At 41.3% G+C, this 16,482-nt stretch overlaps 1 protein-coding gene across 5 annotated transcripts in view; it reads left to right on the top strand.

The window, feature by feature from the left end:
• PAM (peptidylglycine alpha-amidating monooxygenase) overlaps positions 1-16,482 on the top strand; it is a 280,372-nt gene that overhangs the window by 133,985 nt on the left and 129,905 nt on the right. For all 5 annotated transcript variants that reach the window (XM_075325058.1, XM_075325057.1, XM_075325056.1 and 2 more), the window contains exons 6-7: positions 225-310; positions 15,181-15,264. In XM_075325058.1, the coding sequence (XP_075181173.1) occupies positions 225-310; positions 15,181-15,264 (170 nt within the window). The remainder of the gene's footprint in view (positions 1-224; positions 311-15,180; positions 15,265-16,482) is intronic.

Here is a 16,482-nt window from a genome sequence, read left to right as displayed (position 1 = left end):
CATGAAATTGCAGCTTGTATTCAGGGCCAGAGAGTAACGACCTGGACCATTGACTAGGGTCATGCAAAGAGATCAGCTCATTGCTAATTACAATTTATTCTTTGTTTATCATCCGGTTTAGCGTCCCACAATGGGCCAATCAACTGTTAGCCTATATTAATATTGTACAAATGTATACATGTATGATTTGGCATCAAATATAAATACACAGATGTTTTATTTAGGGACTGTGGCGCTGGACCCTGCACAGATAAATCTAGCATCATGTATGCCTGGGCAAGAAACGCACCACCGACCAAGCTTCCAAAAGGTACGGAGCTGTTCTATTTTATTATAATTATTGACATGTATACCATTAAACCTTTGTTCATATTTGCAGCCATATGCTTTTTGTTTTACTACATGTAATATAAACAATTAAGCTATTTTGTAGATTGTCTTGATTATTATTACTGCTGTTTTGGGTATACAGCTTGTCTGCTGTTCTATGTATCTATATGTGTGCAGAAAATAAGACTGTAGTTTAAACTTGTAGTCATTTGTTATTCCTTCCTTTCTCCCAATCTTCTACCATTCCTACAAATGGTAGAAGAGGGAACACATGGACGAGGGTAGCGCCTGGCTGCAGAATCACACTGTATGGGGTTTGTAGTAGAATGTAACTGTGGAGACAAATATGCTGACATGGAAGCTGTGGTCACAAAATATTAAATGGAACCTGTCAGGTCCCCTATGCCCTCTAATCCAATTTAGGATAGGCAATCAGTGTCTGATCGGCTGGGGTCCGACACCTGGGCCACCCACAGATCAGCTGTTGTTGATACCGGCAGCAAGCGGTCATAAATACTCAGTGCCGGAGCTGCCCCGTCTTCTGATAGCTGCCGCGCAAAGCACATCCACCTCATTGATTTGTGTTGAGGGCAGATGTGCAGTACCCGGCCACGACCACTATCAGTTGACGGGCAGCTCCACACCTGAGTAGTTCTGTCCGCCTGCTGCTCCGGTGGCTGCACCGACAACAGCTGATTGGCGGGGATGCCAAGTGTCGGATCCCAGCCAATCAGACATTGATGACCTATCCTAAGAAGAGGCCATCAATGTAAAAGTAGTGGACAAGCCCTTTAATTCAATAATTATAATCTGCATAGGTGCTTAATTTGTTTTAGATGAACTAGAGCCATAAAAACTGTTGATGTAATCTTTAAATCAGCTCTACTTTTTTAAGAGCTAGTTCTTTTAACACTAGAACTGCTGAGGAAGTCATTTTGACTACTTTGCACTATGTATTTCTATATAGGTGTCACGAGTCCAGTAGTTCTAGTGTTAACACTGAGCACTAAGTGTGTTCCAGGTCTACAATGTAGGTACTGTTAAAATTTCATCCCTGAACGTCACGAACACCTTTAGTTGGACTCTTTATTGAAGTATAAATAATATAGTAACCTATGCAGATCTCTATGAAACAAACCACAAAAGTGCGCAGCTGCTGTTTCTCAGATTTAATGAAGACTTGTCATTTGCTAAAAAAATAATAGATTTTAAATGGGCTGTCCAGTCTGAATACTTACAGTATGCGCACCACACAATGTCAGGATTCTCCAGTGTCGTTGGCTAGATTGCTTCCGGCCACATTCCAACTACAAGTGCTCAGCCTTGCTCTATTCACTTGAATTGAGTGAGGCTGAATATGTCTTGTCAGCTCGTGACCACATGAATACAAATCACATACTTGTGGTCATGTGACCACCTACTTTCACCAAATGCACCAGAGACTCCTGATCACATACTGTGTAGTGTACTCGCTGTAAGGATTCAGAAGTCTGTAGTCAGATAGTGACCGTAGACTTTAATTTAAAAACTGGACAACTCATTCTAATCCATTTTAGAAATCTGTGAGCTCTCCTGTTTCTAACACTCTCCTTTTTCTATCACTCTTTTCTCTTTTGCTTTGTTAGCACCTAGTTGAACTGCAAAACAGAGACTTCACATAGTGCCAAAATTGACAAATGTGAATATCTCTGCAATGCAGTGACATAGGTCCTCTTTAAGCTTACTGAATGAGAGGGCAAATATTACCAGCACAGAGTACATTCGATGCTCAGTTACGTAAAATTGTATATTTAATCTCCTCTGAGCGTACCCTCCTAACTGGATCAACTGGCATTAAAAATTCTATAAAACTGGGTTTATGTATATACACTACTCACACAGAGATATTTGACTTCCGGGTGAAATCAAAAAAGTTCACACTACAATGATATTTTATCATAACAGTAGGGCATTTAAGTAGAAGCATGGAATGGTGATTTCCTCATCTCAAACAATTTGAAACAAAAGCAAACAACAGTGTTTGGTATACTCCCCAAAAATGTCAGCGTCTCAATAACTTGTCATGTCCTTGAGCATCAACTACAGCTGACTACGACATCTCATGCTGTTTACAAGTGGAGTCATTGTCTGCTGAGGCATGGCATCCCTCTGTTCTTAAACGGTGTCTCTCAGGTCATTGAGGTTCTGGGGTACAGAGTTACGAGCCTATACCTGGCACCTCAGCTGATCCCGTAATTTTTCTATGGGATTCTGGTCTAGAGAAAGTGCAGGACACTCCATCTGAGGTACCTCCGTCTCCAGCAGCCGTTCCCCAAGTATGCGACCTCGATGATCTTGGCTCATTGCTGTCCATGAAGATGAAATTAGGCTTGTGTTGTTCATGCAGAGGCACAATGACTGGATTAATGATGTTATTCAAGTAGTAGGGTTTTGTAACTACAATTCATAAAGTGTAGGACAGTTCTGTAGTGACTAGAAACATCTGCCCACACTGTAACATCACTATCACCAAAGGCTCGTCTGGTGACAACAGTGGCTGATGCATATCGCTCTCTTTGACATTTCCAATATTGTTGGTGGCCATCATTTCTGTTCAGCGTGAATCGACTTTCATCAGGGAACAGCACTGAGGCTCCCTGGTTCCTCGCCCAGCGGAAATGGTGCCTGGTGGTGTGGTCAGGTACCTTGCAGGTCGTCTACCATGAAGAGTATGCTGATGTAAACAGTTTTGAATTGTCTGATGTGACACTTGGGTGCCTCTCACTTTCCTTAAATGTACCTGGAGTTGTGTGGCATTCATCATTCGGTTCCCAAGGGCAGTGTTCACAATTAAGCAATCTATGCCTTTCTGTGACTCTTGCAGTCTCTCTGTATCTGTGTTGCAATCTGCTGATAACACTCTGTGATACTCAAAGCTCAGGGGTCTCTTCCATCTGAGAACATCCTGCTTGAAGCCTCACATTTTCAAGGTACTGTTAGAGGGAACCTGTCACCAGATTTTTCCCTATTAAATTAAAAGAATCACCTTCTCCAGCTTCTTGGCTGCATTTAATGAAGGTGCACTTTGGCCCTGACCCCACCCCCCCCTTCCCAGACCCCAAAAATAACTTTATAAAACTTGGCCGTTAGGTATGCTAATTACCTGTGTTGGCCAGATGGACGGGCTCATTTTCTGCTCCTGTCGCTGATCGCCGTCCTCCTTTCTTGATTGATGGGATGACGCCTCCGTCATCATCCTTGTCGCATTTTCAAATCTCACGCCTGTTCAGTTAGGTCGGCTCGCGCAGGCACAGTTCGCTCTGCCATATTGTGGGCAGAGCAGAAAACATAGCTGCCCTCGCTCGCATCGGTGAGCTAAATGCGCAGGCGCGATATTATGGGCTGGTACGAGCATGGCGATGGTGAGGTCATGCACAGCGCCGACCATAATCTTGCGCCTGTGCAACTACATCACCGGCGCAAACGAGGGCAGCTATGTTTTCTGCTCTGCCCGCGAAAGCGAATGTTACCCACAAGCTTTTAAACTCACTCCTACCAATCCTATCAAGGCTGCGGTTATCTCGATTGCTTGTGCACCTTTTTCTACCACACTTTTTCCTTCCACTCAACTTTCCCTTTATATGCTTGGATACAGCACTCTGTGAACAGCCAGCTTCTTTAGCAATGACCTTTTGTGGCTTATCCTCCTTGTGGAGTGTGTCAATGACTGCCCTCTGGACATGTCAAGTCATCAGTCTTCGGCATCATTGTGTACCCTACTGAACCAGACTAAAGGTCCATTTTAAACACATAGGAAGCTTTTGTAGGTGTTTTGTGTTAGGCTAAGTTCACATTTCCGCTAAAATCTATCAGTCACAATCCGCTGCTCTTGTAAACAGCGGAATCCGTTTAGCGGATTCCGCTGCTCCCATAGACTTGTATGAGCAGCGGATTGTGACTGATGATGCTGCGTTGCACCCTCCGCCCGACTGATCAGTCGTGGAACGACTGACCGCCGGGCGGGAGGAACGCAGCATGTAACGTTTTTTGAGCAGCGAGATCCGTCGGATTTCGCTGCGCATGCTCTCTGGCTCCCTGCACACGTCACCAGCTTTGGTTGGTTACCCGATATTTACCCTGGTTACGGTGCAAGGAGCCAGCGCTAAGCGGTGTAGGCCCGTAACCAAGGTAAATATCGGGTAACCAAGGTAAACATCGGGTGCTTTGCTGTTACCCGATATTTAGGCTGGTTACGTGTGCAGGGAGGCCGACACTTCCCCGCTCGGCCCCTCCCCTTCCCGCACTCCGCACATGTATGTACACACACACACACACACACCTGTCCCCAGCCATGCAGACAAGCACTGACACCCTCGTCTGGCCCCGCCCCCTGCTCGGCTCCGCCCCCTCCCGCACTTTGCATGTGCACACACATACATACATACATACATACATACATGCACATACACACACTCACTCACTCACAAATACACTCACCTGTCCCCAGCCATGCAGACCGCAGCACTTCCACTGACATCCTCAGCGCCTGGCCCCGCCCCCCGCTCGGCTCTGCCCCCGAACTCCGCCCCCCGCACACAACGGAATCCGACAAAGAATTCTGTTCTTTGTCATCCGTTGTACAGCGTTGAACAGCGCATCAGTCACATGCGTCAAGCGACGCATGTGACTGATACAAATCAACGGAAATGTGAACTTAGCCTTAATTATTCTAATTTTCAGAGATAATGACTTTTGAGTTTTCATTGGCTGGAAGCCATAATCATCAACATTAACAGAAATAACCACTTGAAATAGATCACTCTGTGTGTAATGACTCTATATAATATATGCATTTCACTTTCTATTGTGTTACTGAAATATTTTAACTTTTTGATGGTATTCTAATTTATTGAGATGCACTGTATATAAATTCTTATCTAGTGAGAATTGTGCATTCATGAAGATGTACTATGTAATGTTTATAAAGGAATTAATTTTTTGCACATTTTTACAATTTGATCAATACAAAACCTGCAAAAATATAATTTCAAACCCTCAATATAGAAGGCAACAAAAATGGTTGTATTCATTTTAATAGTCGTAAATGACCAATATGCATTTTAATGTTTAGTAGTTAGACTTCAGTGCTTATTCTAAGTGACACTTCTCCAAACAATGAGAAGATCTAACAGTATCTAGGGTACCGAAATATTACGTCAATCATCTTTTTTACATCAACAGATTAGCAAAAAAACAGCAACATTTTCGCTGCCCAATAGCCTTTGTCAAGCCAAAATAAAAAAAAAAAAAAAAAAAATGTTTACTCTTGCTTGACAAAGGCCGTTATGCAACTGAAACATTGTATTTTTTGTGTGCATGCTTGGCTGGCTCCATAGACTTCTATGGGCTCCATTGATTTGAAGTGAGACGAATTTTAGTAGTAAATATTAAGTGAAATCAAATCCAGAATGGGAGGACGGCGTCACTGAGTACAAGGCCAAAAAGCTTTTTTACTGCAAGGAATCCCTGGACTTTTGTGCTACAAGCCTACTTTGTGTTGCGCGTGACATTTGTGTGAAAAGGGTAGTGGTAAAATCCTTTTGAAGTTAAAAAATGCATATAGCAAAAATAAAGCCAATTCTATGTCACAGATGATGCATGGCTGTTATTTTTTCTTTTCCTGGCCGTATGATGGGAATCAATCGTTATTTATATATTTCCTAGAATCTTTACGTCCTTAGTTGATGTCTGATTTCCATTCTGGAAGATTTTCCGAGGGTACGTCACACACATTTGACCCATGTGCTCAGTAACAGTGCTGCAGCCCTAATAGTCTTTATTGGGTAAAATGTTGAAAGAGAAGTAAAAGATTTGATGTAAATGGAAGAAGTTTATGTCATCACTAAAATGTGCATGTAGAGGGCATAACTAATCAAGACTGATTTCCAAGTGACGGGATCCATTTTTTTTCCTGGTGAAAGTGGAAGGATGAAATGTGTTGGGAAAGCAGCCCTGTGTGAACACATCCTTAGGGTATGTTCCCACGCTGCAGATTTAGGTGCAGATTTTCTACACCTAAAACTGCATCCCTTGGTAGGAAAAATGCACTTTTTTATGCTTTTTTTGGTGCAATTTTTTATGCATTGAGATGGGAGAAAATGTTGGGGAAAACACCGAAACAACTGACATGCCAACTGTTTGGTGCAGTTTTTTCTGCACCAAAATTTTTCTGCACCAAAATCTGCAAGGAAAAATTCTGCACCGTTGGCACAGAACTTCAAGATTCTCATATACTTAGCTGGGACGCGTTTTGCTTTGCATATTGATTAAAATCTGCCTGAAAAAATGCAGCAAAAAAACCCCACAGCGTGGGCACACAGCCTTAGGCAATGTTGTACACGCCGCAGAAATATTCTGCATCAAATCTGCACCTTCTGGCAGAAAAACACATTTGATTTTGGTGCAATTTTTTTTTCCGTGCGTTTTGTTTAGTGAAGTCAATGGCTGGAAAGGCTAAAAAACTTGGAAAAAACACCGCCCCATCAATTGACATGCTGCAGATTTTATGAAAATCTGCACTGAAAAATAAGGCGGGCTTCACATCAGCGGTATTCTGCCGCAATGCCGGATCCAGCACAAATGCGTTTCACTTCAATGCATTGCCTATGGACTCGCGGCAAGTTCCGGTCACATGCGGTTGCGTGTGTCATACACAACCGCATGTGAACGGAACTTGCCGCGTGTCAATAGGAAATGCATTGAAGTGAAACGCATTTGTGCCGGATCCGGCATTGCGGCTAAATACCGCAGATGTGAAACCCGCCACTAGCAACCATGGCACGCACTTCAGAAATCTCAGAGACTTTGCTGGCTTCAGGAGAGGCATGCAGTTTTTGGGGCAGATTTTAAAAAAAAGGCATAAAAAACCACAGCGTGTACATAAGGCTTTTCTGCTTTCTGAGTAGCTGGGAATATCTTTTACTTTTTTACAATTTGTTCCTTTTGTATTCTCTAAACGCAGACAACCCCCTGATATAACCCATAGACTGTATTCTTGTGCAGATTATGTATCCTCATGATGATAGAGTTTAATAAAAATGACATTTTTCTACTAATAGGCAGGTTTGATTTAAACAGAAAGGGACAGTGTTTTTTTTATCCGCGGCTATGTTATCGCGTTGCATTTTTTATGCAAATTAAAACTGCTTTGTACACTACCAGCAAAACCTGAGATTTATGAAATCTTATGCACATGATTGATTTTTTTTTTCCCGACTGAATTGGAAATTGTTGTTTTGTTTTTTTTTGCCTCATGATGTCAGTTTTTTCAGGATTTTTGCATCATTACTATAGAGGAATTGCAAAAATACCGCAAAAAGAGCAACCGTGTGTTTTTGGTGAATAAAACGAATTTTATTAAATATGTTCTGTAGACATGTGACATATATTATCCACAGCAAAAAAAAAAAAGGCAACGAAAATGTACCAAAAAGTAGCAAAAATTTAGTGCTTTTTGTATAAACTTCTTTAGGGTATGTGCACACTGAATTTTTGGTGCAGAAATTTTCTGTGCCAAAATCTGCACCTGGTGACAGAAACATGCACAAAAAAAAGCATGCATTTTCTTTTGTGCGTTTTTGTGCCATGTGTTTTTTGTGAAATCAGCGGCTGGAAGGGATAAAAACTCAGGAAAAAAAGGCAAAAAGAATTGACATGGTGCTTCATTTTTTCTGCACTCAAAACTGCAAGGAAAAAAGAAGCAACGTGCGCACAGAATCTCATTGACTTTGCTGGGAGAAGGATAGACATGCAGATGTGGGCCACAAACTGCACAAAAAACACATAAAAACACATCGTGCGCACAAGAACTTACTGCCAAAGAGCATGTTTTGCCAGAAGCAAAAAAGCAACATATGAACATAGCCTAAAGGATTTTTTTAAGCCTTTAGGAGAAATTAGTATTTTGTCAGTGGTCTTTTTATTTAGAATACGATGACGATGAGTACCATTAGGGTTATTTGAAATAATGTATTAGGAAATTAGTAATGCTAAGTCTACCCTTTGGAGGGGTTTAGCTGTAAAAAATAAAATGCTTGTTTTTTTTTTTTTTAAAGATTTTTTTTTCTGTGTTTACTCATTTATTTTATAGGTTTTTATATAGAGGTCTCTAAAGAAAATTCTTGAAAAAAATAAAATACCTAGAACATGCTTCCTTTGGAAAATGACAAAAAAAATCTAGAAAAAGCTGCAAAAAACAAAAACCGGCAGCGCCATTTTTGTTAGTTTTTTTTTTTTTGCCACAAAGAAAAAACACTTTTTGTACCGCCAAAAAAGTGTGAAAGTGTGCAGTAATAGTATGTGTAAACCGAGTCAGCATCGTAAGGCCCCTTTCACACATTAGTTTTTTGCCATCAGTCACAATCCGTCTAATTTTGAAAAAAAAATGGATCCGGAGACCGATGACGCTGGATCCTTTTTTTTCTCATATACTTTTTTTCTACTTTACTGTTTATCCCCATTTGATAGGTCCTCCATGGACAATGCTACCAGGTGTGTATCTTGTCAGATGTATGCATGCCTTGAGCAGCCGTTTGAGGGTGAATATGTCTGCACTCGATGCAAGCATGTTGCGTGTTTGGGAGCCAAGGTAACTGATCTAAATAAGCAGCTTGCATCACTCAGGGGCATTGCAAACCTGGAGAGGAGTTTAGAGCTCACTGAACTTTCTCTGGCTGGGGCCAGTGATATGGAGGAGGGTGGAGGTGGAGAAGATCAGGACCCAGAGGTAGGTAGTTGGGTAACAGTTAGAAGAAGAGGTAGGGGAAAAAGTGTCAGGGAGCCTAGTCCGGACCTGGCACAACCTAGTAAATATGCCTGTTTGGCTGATATCAGGAATGAAGGGCCAGGACTAGGGTCACTACAGCAGGACGTTGTTCCTAGCAACCAGGAAAACAACTGCTGTAGGAAGGAGGGAAATAGGAGTGCAGCAAAGCCCAGACAGATGTTAGTGGTAGGGGACTCTATAATTAGGCGGACACACAGGGTCATCTGTCGCCGAGACCGTGAATGCTGAACAGTGTGTTGTCTGCCGGGTGCTCGGGTTCGGCATATTGTGGATCGGATAGACAGATTGCTGGGTGGGGCTGGGGAAAACCCAGCGGTCATGGTGCACATTGGTACTAATGACAAAGTTAGAGGCAGGTGGAAGGTCCTTAACAATGATTACAGGGAACTAGGAGAGAAGCTGAAGTCCAGGACCTCCAAGGTGGTGTTTTCAGAAATACTACCAGTGCCACGAGCGTCACTAGAAAGACAGCGGGAGCTTAGGGAGATAAACACGTGGCTTAGAAATTGGTGCAGGAAGGAAGGGTTCGGGTTCATGGAGAACTGGGCTGACTTCTCAGTCGGCTACAGGCTCTACGGTAGGGACGGGCTGCACCTCAATGGGGAAGGTGCAGCTGTGCTGGGGGAGAAAATGGTCAGACGGATGGAGGAGCTTTTAAACTAGGATCTGGGGGGAGGGAGGGTAGTGGAGCAAAAAAGGGGATAGATAGAGCAGATAGAGACAGTGAGATGGTAGGGGTCAATGAAGGATTAGGGGGGAATGGGACATGCAAGGAACGTAGGGAGGCTAGGAGTAATAAAGGTGTTAATAGGATTAAATGTCTACTGGCAAATGCAAGAAGTCTTGCAAACAAAATGAATGAATTGGAGACTCTTATGTCAACCATGGATTATGATGTGGTGGGCATTACGGAAACCTGGCTGGATGAAAGCCATGACTGGGTGACAAACATACAGGGTTATAGTACATTTAGAAGGGACAGGAAAGACAAAAAAGGTGGTGGGGTGTGTATATTTATCAAATCTAACCTAAAACCTGTGTTGAATGATGACATTGGGGGGAACAGCAACTATGTAGAGTCAGTATGGGTAAATGTACATGGGGAGGAGAATAATGGAAAAATGCTAATTGGAGTTTGCTATAAGCCTCCTAACATACTTGAACAAATAGAGGGTGAAATGCTGGAACAAATTGAAAAGGCAGCTAATAATAATAATCGGGTTCTTATTATGGGGGATTTCAACTATCCAGACATTCAGTGGGACATAGAATCTTCTGGTTGTGCTAAAAGCTGTAAGTTCTTATCTACCATTCAAGACCATTTCCTCTCTCAGATGGTAGATGAACCGACGAGGGGAGATAATTTGCTAGATTTGGTCCTGTCAAATAGACCGGATACAATTTCAGATCTACAGGTCCGGGAGCACTTGGGCACCAGCGATCATAATATGGTAAGCTTCAACGTAATATTCAATAGAACATTTCAAAGGGGAAATGCTAAAACCTGGAATTTTAGGAAAGCGGATTTCAACAAATTAAGGGAAGAACTTAAATGTGTAGATTGGGACAAGGTCATGGTAACTGGGGATACTGAACATAAATGGGGAAAGTTTAAGGATATATTGCTAGAGTCCTGTAAAAAACTTACACCCTCTGGTAATAAAACGTCCCGGAATAAAAAGAAACCACTATGGATAAATAAGACTGTACAAAGTATAATAAAACAAAAACAAAGGGCGTTTAAAATCTTGAAGGCTGAGAATACAGAAATAGCATTGCAGGAGTATAAAGATATCAATAGGCAATGCAAAAAAGAAATCAAACAAGCAAAACTAGCTACTGAAACAAAAATCGCCAATGACATTAAAATAAATCCCAAAATCTTTTATAAATACATTAATGCCAAAAGGAAAACAAAGGATAGTATTGGCCCCTTAAAATATCATAACAAGTTAGTTATAGAGGACAAACAAAAGACTGAGATATTAAATAGGCATTTCTCATCTGTGTTCACCAAGGAACTGACTGTACCAGACATCATTCAACAAGTGAAAAATCAAAGTTCACCACCCGATATAATTAATTTAACACAAGAAGAAGTACGCCTACGTCTGAGTAAATTAAACATTGACAAATCCCCAGGGCCAGATGGCATTCATCCACGAATATTGAGGGAATTGAGCTCCGTAATTGACAGACCGCTGTATCTCATCTTTTTAGACTCGCTTGTAACAGGGTTGGTGCCTCAGGATTGGAGGATTGCTGATGTGGTACCAATATTTAAGAAAGGTAAGAGGGTAGATCCAGGCAACTACCGTCCAGTAAGCCTGACATCAGTAGTATGCAAAGTTTTTGAGGGCATTTTAAGGGATGACATGCAAAAATATGTTGCAGAAAATAATATAATAACTGACAGACAGCATGGATTTATGAAAGATAAGTCGTGTCTAACCAACCTGTTGGGGTTCTATGAGGGGGTAAGTGCAAACCTGGATATTGGTAATGCAGCTGATGTTATTTATTTGGACTTTGCAAAGGCATTTGATACTGTACCACATAATAGCCTTATACTAAAGCTCCAGAAGCAAGGACTGGGGGAAACTATATGCAACTGGGTAAGGAATTGGCTAAAAGATAGGAAACAAAGAGTAGTCATAAATGGAACATTCTCTAAATGGGCCATAGTCAGCAGTGGGGTGCCGCAGGGATCTGTGCTAGGACCAATTCTTTTTAATCTCTTTATTAATGACCTTGTGGATGGGATTGATAGTAAAGTGTCAGTCTTTGCTGATGACACCAAACTATGTAGGATATTAAAAACTGACCTTGATAGTATAATATTACAAAAAGATCTAGATAAGATGTCAGAATGGGCAGATACTTGGCAAATGAGATTTAATGTTGATAAATGTAAAGTAATGCACCTAGGACGGAGTAATCCTATAACTGCGTATACATTAAATGGAAGTAAACTCGGGACTACAGAACAGGAGAAGGACTTGGGTATTCTCATTACAAATAAGCTGAGCAGCAGCACTCAATGTCAAGCAGCAGCTGCAAAAGCAAACAAGATTCTAGGGTGTATAAAAAGAGAGATTAGATCCCGCGATCCCAACGTATTATTACCCCTCTATAAATCACTTGTAAGGCCACATCTGGAATATGGGGTCCAGTTTTGGACTCCACATTTTAAAATGGACATTCAGAAGTTAGAGTCAGTTCAAAGGCAGGCAACTAGACTACTACAAGGAATGGAAGACCTCCCATATGATGACAGGTTGAAAAAGTTAGATATGTTTAGCTTAGAAAAAAGACGTCTCAGAGGAGATCTCATTTATATGTATAAATATATGTGTGGTCAATATAAAGGACTGGCACGTGACTTATTTCTTCCGAAAACAATACTAAAGACCAGGGGGCACTCACTGCGAGTGGAAGAAAAGCGATTCCGGCAGCTAAATAGGAAAGGGTTCTTTACAGTTAGAGCGGTCAGACTGTGGAATGCCCTACCACAAGAGGTAGTAATGGCAGATACTTTAACAGCTTTCAAAAAAGGGCTGGATGATTTCCTCAGTACACACAACATTGTTGGTTATAAATGACTTAGTGACCAAATGTAGAACTGGTGGAGGAAGGTTGAACTAGATGGACCTAGGTCTTTTTTCAACCTTAGTAACTATGTAACTTGTATTCGCAACGGATTACGACGGATGGACTGTCGTTTCTTCTGTCGTTCGACAAATCCGTCGAAAAATGTTTGTCCGTCGGATGGAGGAGATAGCCACAGTAACGTTTTTGTGTACGTCGAAAAAACAGACAGCGACGGATCCGTGGCCGTCCGTTGTTTTTTAAATGGAAGCCTAGTCCGGCATTTGTTCTTGGATAGAGCATGAATAAGACATAGCGTCGAAATGCGTTGTTCTATCACTATAATCTGCTGCTTATTTTTTTAACAACTTTAAAAAAATAAAATGAGAATATATCTTTTTTAAATGACCTGAGAATTGCGCTGGATTTTCTTTATCAATGGAAGCCTATGGGCGTGGGATCTGTCGTCATCCGTCAAATGACGGAATCCGGCGAAGGATTCCGTTTTTTTAACTGAGCATGCGCCAAGTATTATTTAGCCCCCAGCTAGTCGGATCCATCAAAAAACAGATCCGTCGCATCAGTTTAGCCACAATCTGCAGCGGATCCGTCGAAAAAACGGATTGTGACTCACAGTAAAAAACTGATGTGTGAAAGGGGCCTAACAGGACATACAGTATGTATACACCGTGTGCAGAATTATTAGACAAGTTGTATTTTAGAGGATTTTTTTTTATTATTGATCAACTATGTTCTCAATCAACCCAAAAGACTCAAAATATAATAATAAATATCAAAGTTTAATATTTTTGGAAGTTGGAGTGGGGGTTGGTTTTGTTTAGATTTGGCTATCTTATGAGGATATCTGTTTGTGCAGGTAACTATTACTATGCAGAATTATTAGGCAACTTAATAAAAAACAAATATATTCCCATCTCACTTGTTTATTTTCACCAGGTAAACCAATATAACTGCACAAAATTTTGAAATAAACATTTCTGACATGCAAAAACAAAACCCAAAAACAATTAGTGACCAATATAGCCACCTTTCTTTATGACACTCAACAGCCTACCATCCATAGATGTCAATTGCTTGATCTGTTTACGATCAACATTGCGTGTACCTGCCACCACAGCCTCCCAGACACTGTTCCGAGAGGTGTACTGTTTTTCCTCCCTGTTGATCTAACATTTTATGAGGAACCACAGGTTCTCTACGGGGTTCAGATCAGGTGAACAAGGGGGCCATGTCATTATTTTTTCATCTTTTAGACCTTTACTGGCCAACCACGCTGTGGAGTAATTGGAGGCATGTGATGGAGCAATTTCCTGTATGAAAATCATGTTTTTCTTGAACGATACGGACTTCTTCCTGTACTACTGCTTGAAGAAGTTGTCTTCCAGACACTGGCAGTAGGTCTGGGAGTTGAGCTTCACTCCATACTCAACCCGAAAAGGTCCCACAAGTTCATCTTTGATGATACTAGCCCATACCAGTACCCCACCTCCACCTTGCTGGCGTCTGAGTCGGAGTGGAGCTCTCTGCCATTTACTGTTCCTGCCTCTGGCCCATCCATCTGGCACATCAAGAATCACTCTCATTTCATCAGTCCATAAAACCTTTGAAAAATCAGTCTTAAGATATTTCCTAAGTCTTGACGTTTTATCTTATGTTTCTTGTTCAAAGGTGGTCGTTTTTCAGCCTTCCTTACCTTGGCCATGTCCCTGAGTATGGTACACCTTGTGCTTTTTGATACTCCAGTAATGTTCCAGCTCTGAAATATGGCCAAACTGGTGGCAAATGGCATCTTGGCAGCTTCACGCTTGATTTTCCTTAATTCATGGGCAGTTATTTTGCGCCTTTTTTTCCCAACACGCTTCATGCGACCCTGTTGGCTATTTGCCATGAAAACGATTGATTGTTCGGTGATCACGCTTCAAAAGTTTGGCAATTTGAAGACTGCTGCATCCCTCTGCAAGACATCTAACAATTTTGGACTTTTCAGAGCCCGTCAAATCTCTCTTCTGACACATTTTGCCAAAGGAAAGGAAGTTGCCTAATAATTCAGCACATCTTATATAGGGTGTTGATGTCATTACACCACACGCCTCCTCATTACAGAGATGCACATCACCTGATTTACTTAATTGGTAGTTGGCTCTCGAGCCTATACTCCTATACTCCATCTCTTTTCTAATTCTTACTCGACACAATTTTGATTTATTGACCTTTGAGATTTCTAAAATGTGTTTAGATAAAATTTGATAGACTCCTACAGCAGAACTGTCCGCGATGTTTGTCATTGTGAATGAAGATGTGAAAATTAGAATTGCTGAATAAAGGACGGCACTGTCTTCTGGTATAAAACTGTTTCCTTTATGTTTTACATTCTGTAAACTTTACCATTTACTTATTTGTATGTTATCTTGATTTAGATGTTGGATTCAAAGTTGGAGGAAATTCCGGGATTAAGTATTTTGTTCTTCAAGTTCATTATGGTGACGCCAAAGCATTTCAAGGTAGGTGCGGCGGAGCTTTTCTTCTAAAACTGCACAATCCTTTCCTGGATTTTAAAATGACATATTGTTTTTGGCTTTTTTCTTCTTCTTCAACATCACAATCTTTATTAAAATGAAAAAATAAAAGTTTAACGATTTTCCCACCGGTCACTGAGGGTTTTTAGACTTTAAGGCTCCTTTCACATTGCATTTCAGTGGCTCCGTCATGGCATACGTCCAAAATCCCGCCCCTCCCCCCACAAGACGTGTTTTGGACTTATGCGCCGACAGGGCCATTGAGTATAATGGAGCAGACAGAGCAAGAGTATGCTCTGCCTTGCACCATTTTCTGGTCTATACCCTTTCTGCAGGCGGATGCCCAGAGGTAGAAAACTACGTTCGGGTGTCTGCCCGCAAAAAGCGTATACACCCAAAAATGGTGCAAGATAGAGCATACGCTTGCTCTGTCTGCTCCATTATACTCAATGGCCCTGTCGGCGCATACGTCCGAAACACGTTTTGTGAGGAAGGGGCGGGATTTCTGACATATGTCCCGACGAAGCCACTGAAACGCAATGTGAAACGGGCCTAACCTATTGTCTCAGAAAGTTTACGTATATGTAAACAGCAAAGAACAGATTAAGCCCGTGAAAAGGTCATTGTGAAGGGAATGGGAGCATGGTCAGATGAGGCATCCCCTATTGTGATTAGTGGGTCCTGCGTTATCAGTTGTATAGAGGTTACACCTGTAATTGTAATCTTGCCTTTTATGATAATGAGGCTGCCATAAGCTCTTTATAAGGGACAGAAAGTACAAGTATAATATCCCCGTACACTTTAGATGGTTCGGCCAACCATTCAGCTGACCACTTTCTCTCCTGACTTCTCTATACACATGAGCGCTCGCTTTTTAGAAATATGAAAAAGAAATAAAAAAAACAAGTTCAAACATTAAAAATAAAACAAAAAAAAACTAATTTGTTATCGCTGCGTTTGTAAAAGTCCAATCTATTCAAATATAAAATAATTTGGTTAACTGCTTATTGAAAAAAAAAATCAAAACACCAGAATTATGTTTTTTTGGTCTCTGCAACATTAAAATAAAATGCAATAAGAGGTGATCAAAAAATTGTATCTACCGGAAAAGGTATCAGTAAAAATGTCAGCTCAGGTTGCAAAAAAAAAAGATAAGCCCTCACACAGCCCCGGATCCCGAAGAATTTCAGAATTTTTTTTCCA

This window comes from Anomaloglossus baeobatrachus, chromosome 1 (genome assembly GCF_048569485.1).
Source record: "Anomaloglossus baeobatrachus isolate aAnoBae1 chromosome 1, aAnoBae1.hap1, whole genome shotgun sequence".
In the NCBI taxonomy this organism is placed as follows: domain Eukaryota; kingdom Metazoa; phylum Chordata; class Amphibia; order Anura; family Aromobatidae; genus Anomaloglossus; species Anomaloglossus baeobatrachus.
This window is presented reverse-complemented; position numbering and strand designations above follow the sequence as displayed.